The 25941-nt window shown below is 35.8% G+C and overlaps 1 protein-coding gene and 4 long non-coding RNA genes across 5 annotated transcripts in view; 3 read left to right on the top strand and 2 right to left on the bottom strand.

The window, feature by feature from the left end:
• Window positions 1-902: 902 nt before the first annotated feature.
• The window catches only part of LOC126618221 (probable LRR receptor-like serine/threonine-protein kinase At3g47570), a 29314-nt gene continuing 4275 nt past the window's right edge, over window positions 903-25941 (bottom strand). Inside the window, exons 3-4 of the mRNA XM_050286284.1 lie at window positions 1740-2088; window positions 903-1547 (exon numbers count right to left, since the gene is read on the bottom strand). Of these exons, the coding sequence (XP_050142241.1) occupies window positions 1135-1547; window positions 1740-2088 (762 nt within the window). The 3' untranslated portion in view covers window positions 903-1134. The remainder of the gene's footprint in view (window positions 1548-1739; window positions 2089-25941) is intronic.
• Window positions 4980-6241, top strand: LOC126619145 (uncharacterized). The gene is made up of 2 exons (XR_007621978.1): window positions 4980-5936; window positions 6125-6241. It is a non-coding gene; the product is annotated as an uncharacterized LOC126619145 (long non-coding RNA).
• On the bottom strand, window positions 11369-12636 carry LOC126619144 (uncharacterized). Its single transcript, XR_007621977.1, has 3 exons — window positions 12465-12636; window positions 12175-12298; window positions 11369-11670 (listed from the first exon to the last, which is right to left on the bottom strand). It is a non-coding gene; the product is annotated as an uncharacterized LOC126619144 (long non-coding RNA).
• Window positions 14457-16861, top strand: LOC126619149 (uncharacterized). Its single transcript, XR_007621981.1, has 3 exons — window positions 14457-14540; window positions 15264-15356; window positions 16765-16861. It is a non-coding gene; the product is annotated as an uncharacterized LOC126619149 (long non-coding RNA).
• Window positions 19325-20090, top strand: LOC126619150 (uncharacterized). The gene is made up of 2 exons (XR_007621982.1): window positions 19325-19706; window positions 19742-20090. It is a non-coding gene; the product is annotated as an uncharacterized LOC126619150 (long non-coding RNA).

The raw sequence follows: 25941 nt of genomic DNA on the forward strand, positions 1-25941 counted from the left end.
AAAATAGAAAGAAGATCAAAAGCTAAGCATAGTTAGTAAAATGCGTAGTATGTGAAAAATACGGACGTGTATAACTTTACTAAAATAATACTTCGCAAATTTGGGCTATTTTTTTTATAAATTTTTTAATATTTATTTAATCAATAATATGCTAAAAATATAGGTAAAATGCGTGAATTTTATATGTATTATTGAAAAACCTGTAAAAATAACGTGTGTTAAACGTGAAAAATAGGTATTGTATGTTGGAGCTTTAAAAAGCGTACAATTTAACGAATCATTGATACTTGTACGGAAAATAAAACTTGTTAAAATATGTACATACATATATAATAAGGATATTATACGCAAATTTATTAACTATGAAGTTAAGTGACAATGCTACATATTTTGAGAATTGTTATTGATACTTCAGAAAAAATAATTATATTCTTTTCTAATAAAACATATTGTAAGAAATGTTAGCAATTTTCATATTAAATTTAATGTTTTGTTTTATACAAGCGATTTTATGGAGTTGGAAATTGAACCTAGAACTTCAACTACAACAAAAAAATGCTCCTAACTTGAGCATCTCTTTCGTTCCAGACCTTTTGCACGAAACCTTAATGTTAAGCTCTCACCATCATGCAACTTTCTACTTCTCTCCTTTACAAGTGAAAATCTATTTTATGTTTTTACTTATGAATATGGCAAAATAACACTTTTAGAGCAACGATAACAATAAATACCGAGATTAAAGAAAAATGTAACTAGCAATGTTCTTACTATCCACATTCTCTCTCACACTCCTTGCACCATTTGCAAATTCTATCAAACCTGATAACAGTTTGTGACTACTTTTTGCAGTTTTAGCCATTGATCAACAAAGAACATAAGAAAAAAAATGTATCCAACAAAAACCACTAATCAATAAAATTCTAAAAAGTACCATACAAATCAAAATTCGAAAGCTCTAAGTCATATAAGTAAAACACACCGCAAACATCAACAAGAGAAAATTAAACGCGATAGCAAGAGAAAGAAAACAAAAACAGAAAGAAAATTTTGGTGAGTAGAGAGTGGAAAATATTATTGATGAATGATCATGTCCTTTCTCCTTTGAGCAGCATGCTTTGTCCTTCTCAAGTCTTCTTAAACTTTGAGGTACGAGTCTTTGATTGTGCTCATTTTTCTAACAACCGAGTCCATTAGCATCCGCTCCTTTGGTGACATTGCACAGCAAGAGAGTCCTATCTGCATTACTGAAACCAAACATTCCTTTAATTTTTTTTCTTTCACTGGGCCACGATTGTTACGTCTGGATGGAATTCGTTCTCGCACTATGTCATTGTCGACATTACCATCTGCTTCGAGGTCGAGGATAATTGAATGGTCAACGACGTCCATAACATGGTCAAGCAAAGACATGGCTACGAATTGGTAAATGCTTAGACCGTCTTTGAACATGTCATCGGTAGGTCTTTTTCCTATGAACATCTCCAACAATAGTATCCCATAGCTGTAAACATCTCCAAGTATGGAAACTTGGCCTCCTGTGCCATATTCTGCCAAGACATACATACAATATGTTGTATGCAATAGACTATTAGAACAATATCTTCTTTAGATTTATATGTTACTTATTTTCAAGAAAATAAGAGGCAGTAATGTATTTTTCATAAATAGAGATTAATCAATTGGTTTTTTGTAATAATTTAAGAAAATAAAAAGGAAGTTAGAATGACAGAAACTCATACCTGGAGGAATGTAGCCTATAGAACCCTTTAGCTGAGATGACATTGTTTGACTGAAGGTGGGATCATTTGATGTTTCGAAGAGGAACCTTGCTAAACCAAAATCCCCAACATGGGCTACCATATCTTCATCAAGAAGTACGTTGCTCGGCTTTAGATCACAATGAACAATAGCCGTTTCACAATGGTGGTGGAGATAATCTAACGCAGAAGCAACATCAATGGCGATGTTCAATCTTTGCATAAAACTCATTCTTTTGCTTGGAGATTCCTCCTCACATCTTGGATACAACATTGAGTCTAGACTTCCATTTGCCATGAACTCGAAAACTAGACTTTTGAAGTCCTTGCCCTGATTATCAAAGCTCGAGCATGCAGTTATGATCTTGAGAAGATTACGATGCCTTATACTCCTTAAAGCTTTGCATTCATCTATGAAACTCTTGGAAGCTCCTTGTTGTTGAAGGTTTAGTACCTTAACAGCAACTATTGTTCCATCACTAGGAATTACCCCTTTATAAACAGAACCAAAACTTCCCGAACCAATAAGATTATCCGCAGAGAACCCGTTAGTTGATTGAACGAGTTGTGAGTAGGAGACACCTGATTTCCAATCCTTATAAGAACGTGAAGTTGCAAGTCTATCTCTTGATTTTTTCAGAATTGAACAAGCACCACAGAAGCATGATAGAGCAATTATGATTCCAAATACACAGGCTATGGGGATGACTACTTTTGGGGAATGTAGTCTGCGAGATGAATGGTGTTTTTTTGGGGGGCATGAAGGTAGATGTAATTGTGGGATGCCACCACAGAGCCTATGATTTCCAAGAATAGAAACACCACTAGCATTTGCAAAAATACCATCTTTAGGCAGCTCGTCCTCAAAATCATTATACGAAAGATTGAGATACTTGAGAGCACCAAGCTTGCCTATGAATTCAGGAATCGGCCCAGACAAGTTGTTGCTTGAAATATCAAGTATTTCCAAGCCTTTCAATTTCTCAAGAGATTGAGGAATTGTTCCTTCAAACTTATTACCTTGCAAACACAAGCGCTGCAAACTAGTACAACTGCCGAGGGTGCTCGGGATTTCACCTAATAAATGGTTTCTTAATACATTTAGCTCCGTGAGATGCACTAAATCACCCACCTCAAGGGGCATCAGACCAGTCAAATAATTGTCAGACAGGTCTAGAGAACTTGAAAGGGTTGAAAGCTCCATAAGCATTTTAGGTATGGTGCCCGTAAGGTTGTTACTGGAAAGGTTAAGATCTAATAGGTATTGGCAGTTTCCAAGACTTGGAGGTATACTGCCCTCAAACCTGTTTGAGTCCATGTACAAGTATAACAATGAAGTCATATTACCAAAGGATGACGGGATTGAACCAGAAAATTTGTTAAAATCCAAATACAGTTCCACTAACTTATCTAGCTTCCCAATTTCATGCGGGACACTGCCACTCAACTGGTTATTTTCTAATACTAAAGCGGTCAAGTTTATAAGGTTTCCAGTTCCCTTAGGAAGGTTTCCATGTATAAAATTTTCCCCCAGACTAAGAACATTAAGTTGGGTCGAAAGGTTGGCTATGGATCCCGGAATTTCTCCTCCAAAATTATTATCGAAAAGACTCAAATGCTCCAAACTAGTGCAGTTAGCCAAGAAACTAAGAAAATTCAGGTCACCAACTTTTCTATTTCCTAACTGATTGCCATAAAAGTTTAGCCAAACTAAGCTATGCAAGTTTCCTAGACTCTCACCAGGGACTGTCCCAGAGAAACCATTTTGAGAAAGTTCAAGCATCTGAAGTCTTGAAGCATTTGACAATGATATGGGAATATTTCCTGTGAATTTGTTCACAGCGCAGTAAAGGTCTACGAGATTAGGAAGCATAGTGCCGAGATTTGTTGGTAGCTCTCCATTCAACTGGTTGACAACAACACTAAAAGTGGATATGGAAGAAATATTATAGATTGGGGATGGGATCATACCAGATAGATCATTCTTCTCAACTACGAACACCTCCAAGCCTGCTATATGCCCAAGCTCATTGGGTATGCTTCCTTGAAAATTGTTCTTGCCAAGTATTAGACTACTCAACAAAGAAAAGTTTCCTATCCAAGGTGGGATAGTTCCAGTGAGATTGTTACCATCAAGCCGTAGATATTTTAAATTCAACAATGAACTGAGTTGGTTTGGAATGGACCCCATCATCCGATTGGCTTGCAGATTAAGCAATTTTAGTTGTATGCATTGCGACAAATTAGTTGGAATTTTCCCACCAAAGAAATTATGAGAGAGGTTGAGATATTGTAGGCTTTGTAGACGACCCATTTCTGGAGGAATTTCCCCATGAAAGTTGTTGTCTCCCAAATTGATTCCAGTGAGATAAGTAAGATTTCCAACTGAAGGTGAAATGGAGCCTACCAACTTTTTTGATTTCAGGTTCAACATCAAGACTCTTTTGGTGGAATGGTGGCATGAAACTCCAACCCAATTGCAGAAATGGATGGAATGATTCCACGAGCTCATGACATTGAAAGGATCAACTGTTATTCTTTTCTTGAAGTCTAGCAGCGCCAAGCGATCAGATTCATTTCCAAGGAGAGTAAGGCTGCGAAGTGTTGTAGATTCGATGCATGTGCTCATGCATAAAAGAATGAACCCATGCAGGAATTTGAACAAAACCAGCTTACGGTTGGTACGTGAATGCTCCATCATTGTTCTAAGACAGAGAGCAAAACAGGTTAATCAACGAAATTGAATTTGCACAAATGCATAAAAGAGAAGAAATGCGACCACATAGAAGAAAAACTTTATTCAATATTTTTACAAAAAATGAGATGGCAACTGTAACAACAAAAAATAATAGAGCTCCGTCATGCCGCACATCTTACAAGGAATGGATGAGATTTTTCAAATGGGAGGAGAACCTTATCAATTCTTAATTAATCTTTTGACCACACAAGAGTCTGATCGATGCGATCGCTTACAAATAATATTTAGAAAGAAAAATTTGAAGGATATTTTGATTATTAACCAGAGAGTTTTGACAAAGTCTCACTTCCATTGGTTTCTACTTTTGCCTAGGCATGAACTGCTGCTTAATTTGTAGTAATCGGGAAAAAAAAAAAAAAAAAAAAAAAAAAAAGAGAAAATCTTGGAAGAGAAATTTAATATATACTAAAGCTGAAATACTTTGAAATTACTCTCCCAGTTTTCTACGGATATTACCCTCCCAGTTTTGCTCTAATTCCTATTATGTCCTGATATACCCATCATATATGTACTGTATTTATTTTATATTTTCTGTTTCTTCGTTCTCCCTTCTCACTCTTCTCCTCGACTCAGCTGGTGACGACGACCAACCAACCAAAAAAAGCCCTCGATTGGTGTTTTCGGTTCCTCTCTAAAAGCCCCCCCCCCTCTCTCTTTCGAAAATTCCTCTCCGCTGCTCTCTCCTTGATGGTTCAATTCGGGTTTGCTTAAATCCTATGACGCGTAAGTACCTCCGATCTGTGATTCTTAGTGTTCTGGAAAGTTTGTCGGCTCAGAATAATTTGAAATTTTGGGAGTTAATGTTTTGAGGAACAGCTCTCAATTTCCGGATTTTGTTTTTGCTGATTTTGGAAGTGGTTGTGAGAACCGGTTCTTTTGAACCAATTTAATCGGTTTTAGTGATTGCATGTGGAGGGTTTTTGAATTTGTAGAGTCGACCTGAAAATATGGTGGGATTTTAGGGGATTGAGGGTGTTTACAGACTGTTTGTGCTGAGTTTGAATTTGAATTTTAGAGACTGTTTGTTTTCTAAAATTTGGTTTTGGATGAGAAAATGAGGATAAACAAAGGGGAAGTCCCAGACTTGCAGTAGGCCTTAAAAGTGTAAGTCATCTTTTCTTCTGTTTTGCTGATTTTGTCTCTGGGGTTCTTACAAAGATGTATATAAGTATGTTGGAATGCATGTTTATGTTGGTTAATTTTCTGACTATGGTTTCTTACAGGCTGGTGCTCATACTGTATTATAATATATAAATAATACAATGTATATAAGTAATTGATAGATTTTGTAAATAGTAACTTTTGAACACTGTGCTCTATTGGGTTGATGAGAAAGTGATTGAAACAGATTCTGTAAATCAATGTTGGTGGATGTGTTGTTCCGCAGCCTCAAGGAGAACAGAGCATGTGTTTGAAATAAGGTCTAACTGAAACTTTTCTATTAAATTCCGCATTTTTTGAGTTTTAAGCCATTCAAATTGGTTTGTTAAGTAGGAATAAAAATACCGGTTAAACAAAGATTACTAATTACTAACCAAATTCACATTTGTCTACATTAATCTATTAAGTAGGTAACTTGTCAAATTTTTTGGGGTGATATTGTGTACAGAGTGATGTGTTGTAACCAATCGGTCGCACTCGAACAAGGTTTGTTTCTCGAACCACATTCATTAGCAATATTATTAATGTGCTTCGGTAGGGGTTTTCAATATGATTTTTTAATTTCCCCTTTGCAAGCGTAAGAAAAATCCAAATTGTAATACAGGATCTTAGGGCTGTGTGTTTTGTGTTTAATAAGTCAGTGCATACGAGCCGTTGTGTCTGGTTTGGATGTGTGTCTAAGGTGGTACCCCATTTCAAGGCAAATGAGAACGCTGGACATTTTGGCTCTCTGGATATTTTGTGTTTCACAATGGTTCTTTATTTGTTGTTGGGTTGCTAAAAGAGCACTCAACATGTCTTCCGAAGTACTTCCAAATCATACATACAAAACAAAAATATCAAACAAACAAAACAAAAACAAAACAAGCACTTGTCACCTTTTTGTTTTTGTAACCTTTGGCCGCTACTGTAACGTTTCTGGGTGCCTACTCCGTCACTAATCGCTTTACTCACCGTGCAGTTACGAATAAGGGGATGGTGACATAACTGTTGTCTCTTTGTCACGATTATTTGCAGTTCTACAGAAAAAAAATAAAAAAAAAGATTGATAAATTTTGAAGGAGAATAAAAGGCTTTGAAGGCAAAGGCTAGAAATGGAGGTGTGTGTGGTTTTGTGAACTATCAACTGGAGAGGGAAAGCAAAAGAATACGTAGAGACAGAGTGAGAAGGGGTTTAAATATGAGGGCAGAGTAAGGAGAGGAAGAAAAAGCAAGAGTGGTAATCAATCATTAGTGTAGTGAAAAATGTCATTGGTGCGGTCAAATGCACTCACATTTTCTTTTAATTTCAGTGCTAGAAAATAATAATGTCTATGCATCATTGTACTGATTCGATCTCCACTGATTCCCTTCTTCCTCTAATATTTAACAATTTAACCTATTAACGTTATCGTTTGTCTCAAAAAAAAAAAGAATTATACAACAATATATTTACACACTAAAGGGGAGCGAATAAATTCGTCGCGAACTTAGCATTCTTAAAATTCGAATCTAAGACCTCTTGTAAGAAAAGTATTACTGAACAGTATTAGTAAGTGACAAACATCTTTTCCTTTACCCGTGTCTTATGCATACGGAATAATGGAAGAGTTAGAACCAACCTATGTCCACAATACATGGGATCTAGAGTGATAATTAGTGGAGACGAAAGTGACATTGTTTGGTACTAAAATACCAAATGCTCTCTCTTTTTCACCGCTACTGTTTCTAGTCCTTTTAACAGAGAGAGATATATATATATATATATATATATTAAGGCAGAGTAAGGAGAGGAAGAAAAAGCAAGAGCGGTAATCAATGGTAATTAGTGGAGAGAAAAATGTCATTGCTGGGGTCAAATGCACTCATATTTTCTCTTAAATCCACTGGCAGATAGTAATAATACTTGTACACCCTAATGTGGGTTTGATCTTCCTTTCCCTCTAATATTGAACAATTTAATTCACTAAAGCTATCGTTTCTCTCAATTTTTTTTATATACAACAATATATCTACACACTAAGAAGGGGAGAATAATTGGTTGCGAACTTGTTACTCGTGAGATTTGAATTTAAGACCTTATAAAAGAAATATCATTAAACAATATTACTAAGTGGCAAACATCTTTTTTCCTTTGCCTCCTGTCTTATATTTAAGAAAAAAAAAATGGAAGAGTCAGACCAACATAATCCACAACTTATTAGGTCTAGAGTGATAATTAACGGAGATAAAAATGACATTGTTTGGTACTAATAAACCAGTTGCACCCACTTTGTCTCCGGTACTGCTTTTTGTCCTTTCAAATACAATTCTTTTCGATGTACTTTAAATTTTGTAATAAGTATATAATTCAATAAATTCTAGACACCAAACCAGTAATATATATTTATGTAATATGTAGAAAAATGGCAGAGTTAAAACCCAGTAACTATCCATTAAACTCGTGGCATTTGAGATAAGTTAACACTTTGGAATTATGAGATTGGAAGTCTCCCCTGCACATTGTAGAAGAAAGCAGATGACGACGGGTCACATTCGCTGCCTACTAAAATTTTGAATTGAAAATAAGAAATAGGATAAGATTGTTGCCTGCCAAAGAGAAGCACTTGGTGGCGGTATCTGAAATATAACTATGTATAGTATCTCAAATAAATAAGAACTTTTTTGAAATGTGATAAAAACTTATATGTTTTTTTTAATTTGTTATATGAACTAAAATTTTATGCAATTTGTTGTATTAAGTTTAAAAATACTATTTTTATCATATCATGTTTGTACCACATCTTTGATAGAGATGAGATCCACATAATGTTAAAATTTTGACTCCCTCTAGATCTTGCTCTTTCATGCATCCGGCAATACACTAAACTAATCCTGGGTAGAAATCACAGCTTCTTTTGATTAATAATAGAGTATATTGTGCTTTTGCAAACCCTGAACTAATCCCTCTCTTTCCAGTCTCTTTTTTCTCTTTTTCTAGCTTTTCTCTCCCTTACCAACGGCTATTTCTAGCTTTTCTCTCCTCTGCCATCGACTGTTTTTGGCTTTTCAGTGGCTGCCGCACCCTGTTTATAAATATACGGTGTGGTTTGCATGCCTTTTTTTTTTTTCTTTTTTATTACGTTTCCTGTTCTATATGGAATACGAAAGGACACTTTCTTTCCTTTTCCAAGATATCTTCCGGGATTCCCAATCTAATTGTACAAGGAAACTTTGGTTATTCCCTAGTCCTTTTAGGAGAAGAATCGGTGCACTATTAATTTCCCTAATACAATCCTAAATAAAATAGGACATTAACTTTGACGAGCCAAAATCCTAACACATGATTGGTGGGTCCTACCATATTGGATAGATGGTACAAATGTGGTATGCAAAATGTGGTAAGTGTAACATTACTCTATTAAGTTTTGAAAATCATTAAGTTGTCATATCACCCTAATTCCGTTAAACTTTCCATCCAAAACAAGTCGTGTCTTGCACATGACTTGTTTTCAAGGATATTTCGGATATTTCAGCTTCCCACTCGATCCGTTCAGGATTATTTTGGACATTTTAAGGTTGTTTAAGACATTTCAACCCTTTTTTTACTCGTGCCTAATGTACCTTTTTAGTCGTTCAACTTCTCACTCGATTCCCTTCAAACTAAGTCATGTTCCTAAAGTAACTTTTTAGTAGTTCACCGTAAGTTTTTCAAACGAGCATGGCATATTTTTTTTACTAGTTAAGTTACTTCTGAGATTCGAACCAAAGACCTCTTATAAGAGAAAAGCCTTTTCCTTTAATTTACCTTGAGTTTTATGAGTTAACCAACCCAATCTAAGTCTAGCACTAAGCGAGCCATATTCAAAAAGGGGTGGCCGAGGACTTGGAATAAAGCAATCATCAACTCGGAAATTTTCATGAGAAGTAGTGGAAGTGGATGCATAATAAAATTAGTCACTTATTCTCCATTAATTATGAATTAATGTTCATGTTTTTCTCGGTAAAGTGTGGTTTGGTATGCAGCACTTGCGGCAGGGGCAAGTGGAAAAACATAGCGAAGTGGAAGAATGCGGAGACAATGGGTCCCTTCACTTACACCCCACTAGGCCACTACCTTAGTGCTCTTGCCTTTCCCATCCTAATACCTATGAGATATATTACTTGATTTGGGACGGTATTGTGTGCAGTATTTCAAATTAATAATGCTCCGTCATGCAAGTTTTTTGCTCAAATTAAAATATATGCAAAAGATTAAATTCTTGTCATTCGTTGTTTAGAAAATGGGAATCGTGTAAAGGATACTGTTGATTTTTTTTTTAAAACATGATATTATGTACCCTAAGAGAAATTAAGTGGGCTAAGCCTCACAATGAGCTAGCAATAAAATGGTTCAAATTCGCTTTTGGCTAGAATCGAACATAAGATCTTACACTTATAAATGAAGAGGAATACCACTAAACCGTAATACTAAGTGGTTAGACACCATTGAATTGGTAAATACTAAACAAAAGAAATAGTCGATGGCATCCTGAGGCCCTAAAACTTGAGAAAATATATGTAAAAACTGATGATTAAAACCTTACTTAAGTCACATTGTGGAAATTGAAATTTTGAGATTCATATTGGCTGAACTGATTGACGCGTTGACTTTGAAGTCTTTTCCCTACTTATTGAGAAATTGTCGTTTCTCAAAAATTGAAAAGTTTAATCCCGAGTCATTTCTCAAAAGTTTAGAGACTTTGTTGATCACGCGTATAATGACTCCAAGTCCAAGATATAAGATATACCGTTTGGTACGTGGGACGGGACGGGACGAGCCGTTCTGTCCCACGTTTGGTGCGCCTAAAAACTGTGGAACGGGTTGTCCTAGGGGATGAAATTTGGCTGATTTTTCGTTCCACCTCTTTCCCCTGGAATGACCCGTTCCACATCCGTGGAACACAAATTTATAACATTTTATGACAAAATTTCTCCTTATCTTTTTCAATATTTACATCATCTGTTTCGTCCCGTTTCGTCCCGTCTGCGTACCAAACGGTAAGCGAACGCACAAAGTTATTTTCGGAACTTATATATGGGAATTACCTACAGTAATGAGGACCTGAAACCTTCAATATCTCCACCATTTCCATATGCATAATACGTCTAGTTTAATGCTTGCATTTCTCCCGAGGAATGAACTCATTCTCCCACTTCCAGATAATGTATCTTTACCAAAAAAGGTTTCATAATTGAAACTGTTTAATCTTTTTATCTTCTTTTAAAGATCATCCTAATTAAAAATCAAACAAATCAGTGATACATTTGGTTGACTAAGCGACCACCGATTCAAATAATTTTTTGTATGGATGATCTTCAAATGAAGATTAAGAAATTGAACGATTTCGATTATGAAATTACTACCTTGCGTTATTTACAATTGGAAAAATAAGCTCATCCCCATAGGAGAGTGCAAGTATTATCCTTATAGAGGGGGATTAATCTATAATTGATATAGCCTATTGTTAGAGATGATGCTGTTTGACCCGAGCCTTCCTCTTTTGTTGTAACTGATTTCATAATGTGTAATTTTTAATCCGTTTATATTTCAAATGTGTTATCATTGCACATAGACTGGCAAGGTATGGTCTTTTAGTGGAGCAAGATTTGATTTGGTTCTAGGAACCTTTGGATATAATCGTTGACTTGTTCATCGTGGATAGAGTTCATTTGTAAATGGTTTGGAACACTCTTTTCCTTCGACCATGTTGAAATTTCTGGCAAGATTTTTACAAATAGCTCCACACTACACAAACAATAATTTGAAAGCTATAAGTCATGTACTAATATAAACGAGGCAAAGTTCAAAGCGAAGACAGAGAGAGAGGCAAAGAAACAAGAAAAGAAAAACCACAAGCAGCATATCTTTATCCTTCTTTAGTCCTCTAAAACCTTGAGGTACGAGTCTCTAATTGCACTCGTTTTCGACAACCACATTCATAAGCTTCCGCTCCCTTGGTGATATTGCACAGCAGGAGAGTCCAATCTACATCACTGAAACCAAGCATTCCTTTAATTTCTTTGCTTTCACCATCAAGTTCGGAGTCCAGACCAATTACATATGAGAAATGGGGAAAGCTCAACGTAAGGGAACATCATCATACCAAAAGAAAGGATAGAAAAACATGCTCATTAGTTATACCCAGTAAAATCAACGCTACAAATTATTAGCCAATTGTAGACAAACTGTAAAACAAAAACTCATATTATAATCACACTGCTGTGGTATAAAGGAGCGCAAGTAAGAGCAGTGTCCTTTAACAGATGTCCACATTTTTTATTTACGGAGAACTGAATTCAAATGAAGAGAAAGAAAAGACTATCAAGTTATCAACTCATTCCAATTATTTCTAGTAGATTGTCAAAGATAACAGTTTAAACAAATAATTGAGCATAATTGTTATAGCATAATTGTTAGAGCTTAGGAGGGTCTCAACACTCGATTATCTAACCAACAATTGAAAGAAAGCACAAGAAAACATATAAAATTGCACTCACACTTGGTTATATTATTTTGCATGCCGTCGTCAGTGTTGAGACATCCAGCTTCAACATACAACTTAACCCTCTGGTAGCATTAACCATTTCTCTCTTGCTCTCCCGAAGAGCCTCGTGATTAAAACTGCAAGTGCAAACCCATATGAACAAATTAAGAAAATACGAATTAAACCCGTAATTTAATCTAATGAAAATCAAGAGAGCTTGAATTATTGAATGTCAGCTTAATCCCTAAACAAGATTAATTAAAAACAAAAATTGAGCAACAGATTAAGAAAGCGCAAATCTACAATGAGGGCCAAATCGACAAAACAGGGCAACGTGAGGCTGCAACAGATTTGTGCTGCAGCCAACATGTTGTGAATCGAGATGCTGCATCGTCTTCCACTCCAGCATCGGGAACCTACACATCTAAATTCTGATAGAGAGGAGTAGAATCTTAATTTAGTTGGAAGAGAAAATTACCTGTTCAGAAAAGGGAAATTTTAGCCTACCTTTTTGGAACAAGTCGACAGGCTTAGGGCCCCACTTCAATAACATTGGCATTGTCCCCGACTTGATAATTATCATCTGCCCAATCCACTATGTGTGGGGTTTTATCACAAAAGACTTCAGTATTAGTTAGAGTGAGGTAATCATATTTAAACTCATTCTTTTTTCCTTCCCCACCGATGTAGAATAGCCAACAGACCTTTTACAATTCTTACAAATTTAACCATAAATCCATGTAAAATTTCTAAATTGCCTCCTCTCTTCTCCCTTGCCTCTTCCCCCTCTTTTCAACTCCCACCAGTCCACCACAGCGCCACCCACTCTGTCTCTTCTTCCAAATCCAGTTAGGCACTCAAAACTGATGTAAAGAAATATATGTGGGGAATTTAATTTATTGTGTTCCAAGTACAGGCGCTCCAAACTATCACATCTGCCGAGGCTGCTGGAGATTTCACTGATAACTTATTGTTCGATATATCTAGCATTGCGAGATGTACAAAATCACCTACTTCACTTGGCAGTGAACCAGTCAAATAATTGTCGGCAATGTCCAAAGAAATTCAAAGATATGAAAGCTTAGTAAGGTATTCTTCTCGTAAGATTGTAACTAAAAAGTTAAGTATTAACAAATCTCGGCAACATCACCGGCGGTTACTCACAGTCGAAGTTTGGTGTTGTTGGTCTGGACGCCAAGGTAACATAAATTTGTTGTTCTTAGATTTTAGGCTAGTTTTTGAGTTAATTTTTTATTCAAGCTTCGCAAAACAGGCTTACCAAACAAGTTTTTGAGTTGAAATTTGATAAACAGTTTTGAGTTTAAAACCTTGAATTCAAATAAAGTACCAAACGGGCTCTAATATCCCAAATTAACTAGAACCCTAGCCAACTATCTGGCTAGCGGACTCACTTAGCTTCGAGAACCCCTTTGATGCTCCTGCACCAACTGATAACGCTACTACAAATTCAAAAATTTCAAGACCAACCCAATATGCAAATCTGCATAATTTCAACAATTTCATCAAATTGCAGGGTGTTTATATTCACAAATCATGAAACTTACGCCAAATAATAAAAGTGGTTTACTTTTGTAAACAATTCATCAGATTACGAACTAACAAAGAATGTAATTTCAAGAAAATGTGCAAGTTCATCATCAATGAAAAGCACTTCATTGCCCCATAAGTACAAAAACAGAAAAACCCACAAAAATCCATATTTTTTTCCTTTTTTAATTTCTAATTACTCTTTCAGCTTCTGGGCGCTTGCGATTTAGCCCAATTCCCATCACAGAAAACAAATTGTGGTATTTAAAAAGGCTGTGTAAATAGATGAAACAATTCATGAATTGAACAGAAAAGGAACCCCTAAAACGGCTAATCGAATGCGCATTCGGCTAGAAATTTAAGTTTCAGACGGAAAAAAATTCAAAATTAAGCAGCAGTTTCTACATACGCGAAAGCTAGAGAGGAAGAACGAGTAGTTAAGGGTGCGTTTGGTACACGGGACGGGACGGGACGGAACGGGACGAAGCGTTCGGTCTTGCGTTTGGTACACCAAAAAAGGGTGGAACGCGCTGTTCCACGGGACAGAATTTGGGTGTTTTTGTGTCTCGCGTCTACCCCCTGGAACGGGTTGTTCCACGCCTGTGGAACACAATATTTTACCATTTTAAGACAAATGTACCCCATATCTTTTTCAAAAATTACACCATCTAAATCATTACAAACCCTAAAACAATATCTTCTCTCTGCCTGCCGTTGTCTTCCTCATTCCTCTCCTCTGCATCTCCCCTCCTTCGCAACCTTCCTCCTCATCCTCTGCATCTCCCCTTTGCAACCTTCTCTGTGAACTTCAGCTCTGCATCTCCAGTCCAGGTACGATTTGCCTCTCGGTCTCTCTTTCTTTGTATTGTGCTGATTTGGTGAAAACACGCCTCCAAAATGTAAGACTTGATTTTGGGGTTTCCCTTCTATTTAGTTTGCTGCAGCAATAAAATCAAAAAATTAAAAAACATGTTCATTTCTCAGTCCTTATACCACATTTTGGAGGCTCGCAATCGGAAACCCAACCCATTTGGATGGACTGACTCGTCCACCTTCCATGCCGCAATTGTTGAAACTAAAACCCCATTTTCTTACAAACCTGACCCCAAGTGGCGGCAAAGTTAAAGGATATTGACTTGATGCAAATCCTAAACCCCTATAGTCCTTGATTTACCACTTGTCTAGGGTTAGCTATGCAAAACCAAAATTAGGGTTGCCATCAAGTCATTGCATGTTCTGAAATCTCGATCGATTGAGATGGTGCATGAGCTGTCTGTTTTCTATTTTTTTTTTCAACATTGATGCAGTGCTAATCAACCCAACCATCATGCATTGTTGGTTGGCCAGGGCTCTCACCGCTGACCCTCTTTTCATATCTTTAATTAATTTTGATGTAAATTTGAAGTGGTATTTTTATTCTTTTTCTGATTTGCTTGTTTCGATTTTATTAACACCAAATTCCTAATTCTGCTGAATTTCTTTGTATTTTGTAGTGCTTCGATTTCTTTGTATTCTTTTCTGATTTGCTTGTTTTGATTTCTTTGTATGTTGTAGTGCCTTGATCTGCCCAATACTGCATCTGCAACCAAAGATCCGCCTCTGTTTATCTGCTTCCACTCCCCCTATTGAGCAGTACTGCATTCAAAGGTATCTCTCTATCTGGATTTTTTTTTTCAGTGTTCAAGTTTCGATTTTTATGTGCTGAAATCTACAAATCTGATGTCTTTGGATTCTGTTGGATTGGATTATGTTTTGGATTTTCCTCTGTTGGATTGGGTTCTGTTGGATTTTTTTCAGTGTTTAAGTTTCGATTTTTATGTGCTGAAATCTACAAATCTAATGTCTTTGGGTTCTGTTGGATTGGATTCTGTTGGATCGATCATGAGTAGCTGAATAAGTGTGTATAGATATAAATGCTTAAGGAGGAAATAGAAGGAAAAATAAAACTTTAGGTTTGTGAAATTGTTAAGTTGGGGTTGGTTGTTGTAGATTTTGTTGGGTGGCAATCAGCTACCTACTTTGGAAAACTGTTCTGCATAATTTTAAGCAAACGAATGTTGCCAAACGCATATATCCAGCTAGAAAAATATAAGATATCAATCTCTACATTTAGACTTTATGTAGTTACTAGCATTTTGTTAAATTTACACTATTATAATAATTTAACGATTTAGCGCACGACACATCACTTATAATTAAGTTTAATTTTAACTACAATTAAGTTTTCAAAATTTTAGAAAGAAATTGCAAACATAAGTTAACCCTTTTTGCTGTTTGTAATTCAAGTATATTGATGCACACCCTATTCCATTTTGGCTTGATGGGGACATTGGATTCGATGTCAACGACTCCCCCCTTCAATTTCTTCCCAAAAGCATTTTATGCATTAGTTCTACTTTGATAATCTTCTCTCATTATGTGGCCCAGCTGGCAAAGTCGATGAAATTTCGAATTCCCTGTGGGCTTTACAAAATTGGTGTTGATTAGTTTTGTTTTTCCTCTTTACTTACATGGGAATTTAAACTTTAGTTGTCGCTGAGACAATGTTGGTAATTATAGTTGCTGCAAGTTTGCAGTAAATGGATTTTCCCCTACCGTAATTCCTTGATATCTCCATGTGCAAGTTGGTCAATATCCTTTACCACAAGTTATTAGGTTTTTTTTGTTACTGTTACAGAAGAGGGGATTACTAGGTGAATCAGAAGGTAGTGATGAGATTTCCATTTTTAGTTCAATCTGTGGTTAGGTTGGGATTAAGGGCTTATAAGTTTTCACTATGTACTAACTAATGAGGACCATTGTAGTAACTGGTGTAGTACAGATCACTCTTGAACATATTTTTTTAAGGTATAGTATCCACTGACCCTATGTTGACTTTGTTTTTTATTTGCAATTTACTCTTTGTGGTTCACAATATGTCATCCCAAGTTTTAGTTTGGACACTTTTATCATTATCAATTCCTATTAGGGTTCTTTTGATGTTTATGAAAATATAGTATCATATTTTGATTCATTCAATAATTGAATCCTGCATATGTTTTTTTTTCATGTGAAGGTATGGATGAATATGAGACTCAATTCTTTGTTCTTTTGAACGTTTGGATTATAATGGCACAAGTCTTTACTATGAATGCACAATTGTTGAGGTATAGACAACAACAAAGGAGACAACGGGAAATAGCTAGTTTAGAGCAGATGACATTTGTTAGACTTCATGTTAGGAGAGAGGAAATAAATCGTATCACACGATTGAGTGATACTCACTGTTTGTGGGAGCTGCGAATGGATAGGAATGCATTTGCAGTTTTATGTGATTTACTACAAAGTCGTGCTGGATTGGTAGATGATGGTCATGTTACAATAAAGGAGCAAGTAGCTACTTTTGTCAACATATTAGCCCACCACAATAAAAATAGGTCAATGCAAGTTAGATTCATTAGGTCTGGTGAAACTATTAGTCGGTATGTTCGCAGAGTATTGCGTGCGTTGCTCAGTTTGCAAGATGTGTTGTTTGCAAAACCAACCCCTATACCAGAGGATTGCACGGAATCGAGATGGAAATGCTTTAAGGTAATCATCATAGTAAAATCATTAATAACATAATTATTTGTAGTTGCTAATTAATATAAGTTTTTCTTTTGTCTAGGGTTGCTTAGGAGCGCTAGATGGAACATACATAGGGGTCACTGTGCCTAATGTCAATAGACCAAGATATAGTATTCTTCCTTACCTTTGTTGGCCAACAACTAAAATTTATTATCAACTAATGTAGGTACATACTATTTGGTTGATTCCGGATATACGAATGGTGAGGGTTTTCTGACACCGTATAGAGGCACGAGATACCATTTGCAAGAGTGGGAAGGCAATTCACGTGCACCTACGAATCATGAAGAATATTTTAATATGAAACACTCACGTGCTAGGAATGTCATTGAGAGATGTTTTGGCCTCCTCAAAAGACGTTGGGCTATCTTGCGAAGTCCTTCCTACTATCCAATTAAGATTCAAGGACGAATGATCACTGCATGTAGTTTACTTCATAATTTTATCAGAATGTACATGGCGGTTGATCCTGAGGAAAATGCAAGGCTTGCATTTGATGAATTGCCTATAAGGGAAGATTTACCAGAAGTATTAGCCTACATTGAAACCGTTGAGTCAAGCCAAACATGGACTCAATGGAGGGATGATCTTGCAAGAGAAATATACGATGAGTGGAGAGGAAGGAGGGCTTGAAAATGGGTTGACATAGTAGTTGTTGTAATTGTCTTTTATTGTTTGATGACATTTTACTGAGATGATTGATGTAATTGTTTTTCATTGTTTGAAGACTATTGAGATGTTTATTAAGTGGATTTGTAACGTGGTAATTGAGAGTTATTTGGATGTTATGGCTGATAAAGCCCGGTGTTGTTATATGGTAGGAATTAGAAACACTGTTTAAAATTTTAAATTTGCTTAACTGCTTAAAAGTTAATCTGACCCTAGTACCTTATCTTTCTACGGCCAGGCTGGAAACAAACCACAAGAATGGATAATTTAGAATATACTTCTGCTTACTAAATATATTGTTGCTAACCAAAAACCTCACTTGGATAACATTGTTTTATTTCAGTCCTCATGATATGTGTTTATCACCAGTTTACTGTTTAATGTGCATTTTCTATGATCCTTAAAATTTTTGTTTGTAAGTGCTATCCCTTGGTGTTGCCATGTAGCCTTGAGTACATGGATAATAAATTGATAATTGATTACCTTTTAATATTTGAAGTAATTTAGCTTTGTAAAAAGTTGTAGGTAGATATTAACGTAATTGCATCATGTTTGCTCCACTAACAATATGTTTCTTTGTTTTTCATATGTAATATTATGGCTTCTTTGATAGATTATATGGCCACCTCACGTAATTGGAATGATAATGAGGAGGATGTGCTGCTTACCATCCTCGAGGAGATGGTAGTTGAAGGTGTTAGGTGTGAGACCGGCAGTTTTAAGGCTGGTACATTTGTAATGGTTGCCACCAAGATCAGGGAGATGATTCCGGGCATTAATATAGAGCCAAAGCATATACAAAACAAGCTGAAGCGTTTGAAAGAAAAGTATTCCTCTGCATATGACATGATGAATACGTCTAGATTTGGTTGGAATGACGAAAAAAAATGTGTTGTTGTGGATAGTGACGATGTACTACAGCTGTGGGTGAAGGTATATTTTGTTTCTTATTCTTTTTCAATTAGTTGCTTTAATAAGATTTTTCTTCATTTGTAGTTAAATACCAAATTATTATTAACTCATAAGCCCCTTCCCAATATATATAGTTGTCTCAAAAACACAATCTTTCACAGTTGCATGTGCACAATCTTGCACAGGTTCTACTAAGTTCAATTTTATTTTAAAATATTCAATTTCAATATTTGATTTCTTTGAAGTCATAACTTTGATTTCTTTGGGTTCTTATTGTAGAAACATCCTAATGCATATTACAAACCAAATAAGCCATTTCCATTGTATCCACGCTTGTGTACGGTGTTTGGGAGAGACCGAGCCATGGGTAGTATGGCTGAATCAACAGCAGATGCAATGGAAAACATGGGAATGGAAAATGAGGATTGCGATGAGACCTTCGAGATGCCTCCAACTTCACCTACCCCATCTCATTCTGTTGGTACATCCAGTGCATCTCAACCTATTAGGAAGAGGAAGAGGAATAAGAATGATGCTAATGCAAATATTGTAGCTGTTATTCGTGAAGGTTGGGATAAAGCAGTTACTGAAATGAAGAATTTAGGGGAAAGTTTTACTTTAAGAGAAGCTAAAGCCAAGTTACATTCTCAGCTTAAGGCCATGGGTATCCCATACGATTAGGTGCTGAAAATTTCAATGAAGTTAGTGAAAGATACTGATATGTTTAGTTTTTGGTGTACCCTGGATGACTCTAACAAGCCAGATTTCATTAAAATGTTTATGGATGGCATCTGAGCATTAGGGGGTTTAGTATGATATGAACTATATCAACTTCTAGGGCTTAGTAAGACCTTATCTTTTTTTTTTTTCTTAAGTCAGGACGAATGTTTAATTTGGGATTTCATGTTTAAGTTCTGGATATTTCATGTTTATTGCTTTAGCAAGATAATATGATTAAGCTTATATATTTTTCATCCTTGCATGACAACCATTACATGGTTCTCATGAATAAGATAATATCATTAAACTTAGCCATGGTGCGGGCTTATATATAGAAGAAATCTGAGGACTTGGTTCTCAATTACAGGGTGATTCAGGGCAGGTGATTCTGTGCTAGATTCCGGAGGTGAGATGCCTCGCTAATATGCAATTTTTGGACTGTAAATTTGTAGTGAAAAACAGCCTTTTCATTTACAGTAACTGTTATTAAGCAGTAGATAGTGATCTACAAGGATAAAATTTATATATATATATAGAGAGAGAGAGTTACTGAGACAGAACTTTAGCTCAAAGGTTTGTCATTAATACTTGCAGCTGATATTGTGTTTAAGATAATGAGAAACGTTGATTCTTCTGGACCTCCACGTAATGGATCCGGAGGGAATTCGTGTTCTCCATAGACACCCCTTAGCATTTCTCTCACGTAAAAGAAAAAACTCGTTGAGGGTTGCCGGCTTCATTGGTTCCAAGATAATATATATGAATACAAAACTGAAGGAAGCAACGACCGATGCTCAATTCAATTTATCAAATACCCGACCTTAAAAATAACCGGAGAAGAAGTTCTTCTGAAGAACAACTAGGTAAATTAATTTCATTGATTCAAGCTGTCCTATCTATCGCTAGAAAGTAAAGAATCATCAAGAGAATAGAAAACGAAAAGACTATTCTTGGCACAAATAATGCTTGTTTACCAAGGTAAGCTCTCATGCCGCCTTCTCTAGACCGAATAACGCTTGTTTATCAAGGTAAGCTTTCAACCGGACATGACAACTTTGTCTTCTTGGTTGGCTTCAGAGGATTCTTGTTATCTTCTGCTCCTTTTGGTGAGAAATTTGGAGATCATGTTTGTTTAACATCATCCGTGCTATCAGAAATCAGAAAGATTCATAACTGCAAATAGCAAAAACTTCCAGATTGAGCATCCTATAATTGCCCTCTGGTCTACGACCAAGCAAACAGGTCTGATCCAAGCTGCGGATGCTCCATCACTCGTGAGGAACCACATGACAGCAGGTTCATTACTCTGGACTGCATAGGTGAATAAGTGAATCAGATAAACATTTCTCTTCCACTCTGTGTTGTTTGACCCCTGCCAACCTCGTGAAAGTAATGGTTGTATTCCTTTCCCATAAAGAATATTGATCATGTTCACCAAAGCTAGAGTAATCAAAGAGTGTTATAGTTACATTCACGTCGAACATAATACAATTTCCAGCCATTAGTAATAATTTCCATGTACACCCCAGAAAACCATCTTCCAAATTCTAGTATGGCTCTCATATTTGCCAAGGGAACTTGCACTTTGGCATGATGACAAAAAAGATCAGCAACAACAAAAGTTCTGCTCAACACTTCACTCCATGTGAACAATGACACAAAAACTATATGTTTCTCAACCCATTCGGCAATAAACAAAACATTAACATTCAATCAATAACTAAGGGTGGCAGCAACTTGAGTTATCATCCCCACTGAGACATTATCTAATTCATGCTTATGAAGGTGAAAAAGCAAACCATGAACAAAAGTGGTCACTGGAGGCTGAACATGAGTAGGAGACATAGAAGTAGTAGGACCAGAAAAATACATCTCCATTAAAAAAACATGAGTCGTATGAGTCACAAACATAGCTGCCATAAGATCAACGTTACATGTGACATTGAAGTGGCACCATGTTACATAGTCCTCACTATCCCAATACTTTTCAAAAGCAGTTCTCAAAGCAATGGAATCAATACCAAAGATAAGACAAACATGTCTTTGATTTTCAGAACTAAAGTAGGTGGCTGCCACTGGATTGTTGTACTTAAACATAACTCCTGTTAATGGTAAAAGTCTCTGTAACTTAATGAAAGATTCCATGTTCAGCGCCCCTTTGTGATTCATACTAATAAGTAGTGTCATCCAGCTTATCCACACGTTCTCAAATATTTCCATGAATTTCTCAACCGGCTTAAGGTGCAGGTGCAAGACAATCAATGCAAAATCATTATTTAGTAACCCACTCTTATGAAAAGATGTAGCAATGAACTTACGTAAGTGCATAGCTTCTGAACTCCAATATGCAGATGTCAAGGCAAGAATAATATCCTCATATGGAAGGAAATGAGTGTGAGTCATAAGAGGCATCAACCTTACGTCGACAGTATAACTAACCTTGAAGTGGTACACCATATTTTCCTTGCTCGAGACTGTTTGGAAATGTCTACAAATAATAGAAAAATCTTCAAAGGGCAGAAACACTGCTGTAAGGATCAAGATTAATGGTCTTGTAATATGTAACTTGCTCCAATCTAAAGCCAAGAGAGTGAGCTCTAGACTTACAGGATACAAAAGTGTAATGTCCACAATGCTCAATTGATCCGAAACAATTTTAATACTTGTTTATGTCAACTGACACAGTTGCCTAAACACAGCCTCGACAATTTGTAGTTCTCGTAGATCCCCTCCCTCATCCAATAGAAATCTCAACATTCGAATTGCCCTTAAAGCTCTCAAAGCACAGTTTGTATACTCATTAAGAGCCAAACCAGACTTAAATTGTTCCATCCAAGGTGAGAAAATTAGGCATTGGGTCCTTAATTCTTCTTTTTGGCATTCCATCAAACATCTGGATTGCATGGGGAACCCAAGGTTGATTTCCAACAAGACTCAGAACATCAAATTGAAACTGTTGATACCCTTGCCCTTGCTCTGCCGTAACATCAGAATAGCAAATATCAAGAACAAACCTTACCCGAAATCCTGCTTCAGTCGCGGTGTGCCCGACCCCAAGATCCGAATCTACGACGTTGGCATGAAGAAGGGCATCGAAGAGTTCCCTGCATCCACCTCGGCACCTGGGAGAAGGAAAACGGTTTCAACGAGGCTCTCGTGGGAGAAGGGGTGGCGATGAATGTTGGGTTTGGAGGGTGAGAGAAGAGAGTGGAAGATAAAGAAGAAGAAGCAGCAGTGGCGATGTTCTGTGTTGTTGTAAGAAGGGTTTTAGGTATTTTAGTCATTTTAATCTTTTGGTATTGTTCCGTCCATGCGGTACCAAACGCAGGACGGAACAACTATCCTGTTCCGTCCTGCACGTACCAAACATAATATAGAACATCTGTTCCGTCCCGTTCCGTTCCGTCTGCGTACCAAACGCAGCATAAAGGACCAATGCTTACCGAATATAGCTGGAGAGGACTCGGATGAAGTGCTGCTACTGTATGAGAGAGGAGAGCACAAATGACACAAAAAATCGAATAGGGCTAATGTTTTGTTTTCTTTTAAGTTTCAATTAAAAATTCATACAACAATTTCATTTTTTTTATTTATTTTTTCTTATTTATTATTGGGTAGATGATTTTCACCTACCCTGACTTCTCACTCTTTTTAATTTTAATAATCAGATTAATAACGCAAACAAGAACAAACAAAATTTAACAAGTAGTGTAAAAATTAAAAAGTGTTTATATTTATAACTTCACTTTTATCAAAATGGCTTTATATAATTTAATAAAAAATGCTTAATGAATTACTATAAATAATAATAACAAAAACAAGATAGCGGTGGTGATAGTATCGTAAATGAATTTAGTTTGGCTGCGGTAACTATATAGTAAATAAGTTAAAGCTATTTCTTCAGAAAATTTGTAATTGTCCTTACGAATAAAAAAAGGTTCATTAGATATTTTTGGATAAAAATAAGTTGGTGAGGCATTTTTCATTAGTCTTATAATTTTTTATTTTTGTGATGGGAGGTAAATTGGCACGTTTAATTAGGACTCAAAACTAAAATGAAAGTTGTTAAATCCCACATTGTCCAGATGAGTGAATCCTTTATACATTATATGTACATGCCCACCTCCTTAGCACGAGGCTTTTTGGAAGCTCACTAGCTTTGGGTTCCGTAGGAACTCTAAAGTTAAGCGAGTTCTCCCAGGATGGGTGACCCATTGAGAAGTTCTTGTGTGAATTCCTAGAAATAAAACCGTGAGGGCGTGGTCCGGACCCAGGGACGAAGCCAGAAATTTAACTAAGAGGGGGCATCTTAAAAAATTTGAGCTCCTTTTTTGGACAAATAAAGCTAGTTCTTTTACAAATGCTGAAAAAATTACTTACAAAATGCCTAATTTTATTACTCTATTGTCTAATTTTGTTTTTAATTGTTGACAATCTAATGCTCATTTGTACTAATTAACCAAGTACAAGCAACTCAACAAGGTTTAGACATTAGTGCGTGAGAAAAATATACAAGACGGATGGGCATTTAAAAACTAAAAGAAGATTTTCACTATTTTAATATGATTAATTGAATAATCTGCAAAGCATGATTAATTTGTAATGAAACAAAGGGGATGAGAGGGGGCATGTGCCCCCACTGGGCCTTACCTCCCTCCGTCCATGTCAGGACCCAAAGTGGATAATATCGTGCTATAGCGGAGTCGAGCCCGAGATATGGTGAAGCCCGGATTGGGATATAACAAAAGTGGTAAAAATAAAAAGGTCAAAAGTTAAGCATAATTAGTAAAAGGTATAGTAAGTGAAGCACGTGTATAACTTTACTAAAATAATACTTAGAAAATTTAGGCATTTTTTAAATTTTAATATTTATTTAATCGATAATTTGTTAAAAATATGAGTAAAATGCATGAATTTTATATGTATTGTTGAAAGAGATGTGAAAATATCGTGTTTTAAACGTGAAAAAAAAAATATGTATTGTGCATTGGAGTTTTAGGGGGTGTATTCAATTGAGAATTTGAGAGACTTTAATGGATTTATAGGGAGGTGTATTCAATTCGGATTTTGAGGGATTTTAATTCTTTTAATGAATCTAGTGGTATTCAATCAGGATTTTAAGTGATTCTTTGAAATTGAAGGTGTATTCAACTAGAATTTTAAGATAGTTTATTAAAATCCTTAGAAATCTGGGTGTATTCAATTAGGATTTGAAAGAAGTTTATAACATTACATGTGTATTCAATTAGAAATTGATTTTATAGAATTTGAAAAAGTTGAGGAATTAGAGGGAATTTGAGAGATTTCGTAGTGTATTTTAAGCATCCACAAATCTCATCTCTCCCCATGTGATTTCGAAGGAATTGAATCAAAAATTTTATAAGGAATCTCTACAAATTAATTAAACTCTATAAAAATTCATGGATTTATAAATCCATTAAAGTCTCTCAAATTCTCAATTGAATACACCCCCCCATAAATCCATGAATTTTTATGGAGTTTAATTGATTTGTAGAGATTCCATATGAAATTTTGATTTAATTCCCTCGAAATCACATGGGGAGAGATGAAATTTGTGGATGATTAAAATACACTATGAAATCTCTCAAATTCTCTTAAATTCCTCAACTTTCTCAAATTCTTTAAAATCAATTTCTAATTGAATACACATGTAATGTTATAAACTTCTTTAAAATCATAATTGAATACACCCGGATTTCTAAGGATTTTAATAAACTATCTTAAAATTCTAATTGAATACACCTTGAATTCCAAAGAATCATCTAAAATCCTAATTGAATACCCCTAGATTCATTAAAAGAATTAAAATCCCTCAAAATCCTAATTGAATACACCCCCCGTTAAAAAACATACAATTTAACGAATCATTAATACGTGTATAGAAAACAAAACTTGTTAAAATATGTATGTACATATAATAAGGATATTATATGCAAATTTACTATGACAATGCTAAATATTTTGAGAATTGTTATTGATACTTCAGAAAAAATCATTACATTCTTTTCTAATAAAACATATGGCAAGAAATATTAGCAATTTTCATATTAAATTTATTATTTTGTTTTATTCAAAAACGATTTTATGGAGTGGAAAATCGATTCTAGAACTTCAACTACAACGAAAAAAATGCTCCTAACATGAGCATCCCCTTCACTGCAAACCTTTTGCTCTCACCATCACGTAACTTTCTGCTTCTTAGTATCTGTAGAATTATCAGAGAGACGGGCCAAGGGTTCACTTCCAACAACACCGATATTATCCCTAACTTGGTAATTAACACCTGCACAATCCATCAAGTGTA

The sequence above is a fragment of the Malus sylvestris genome, chromosome 4, assembly GCF_916048215.2.
Source record: "Malus sylvestris chromosome 4, drMalSylv7.2, whole genome shotgun sequence".
Classification (NCBI taxonomy): Eukaryota; Viridiplantae; Streptophyta; class Magnoliopsida; order Rosales; family Rosaceae; genus Malus; species Malus sylvestris.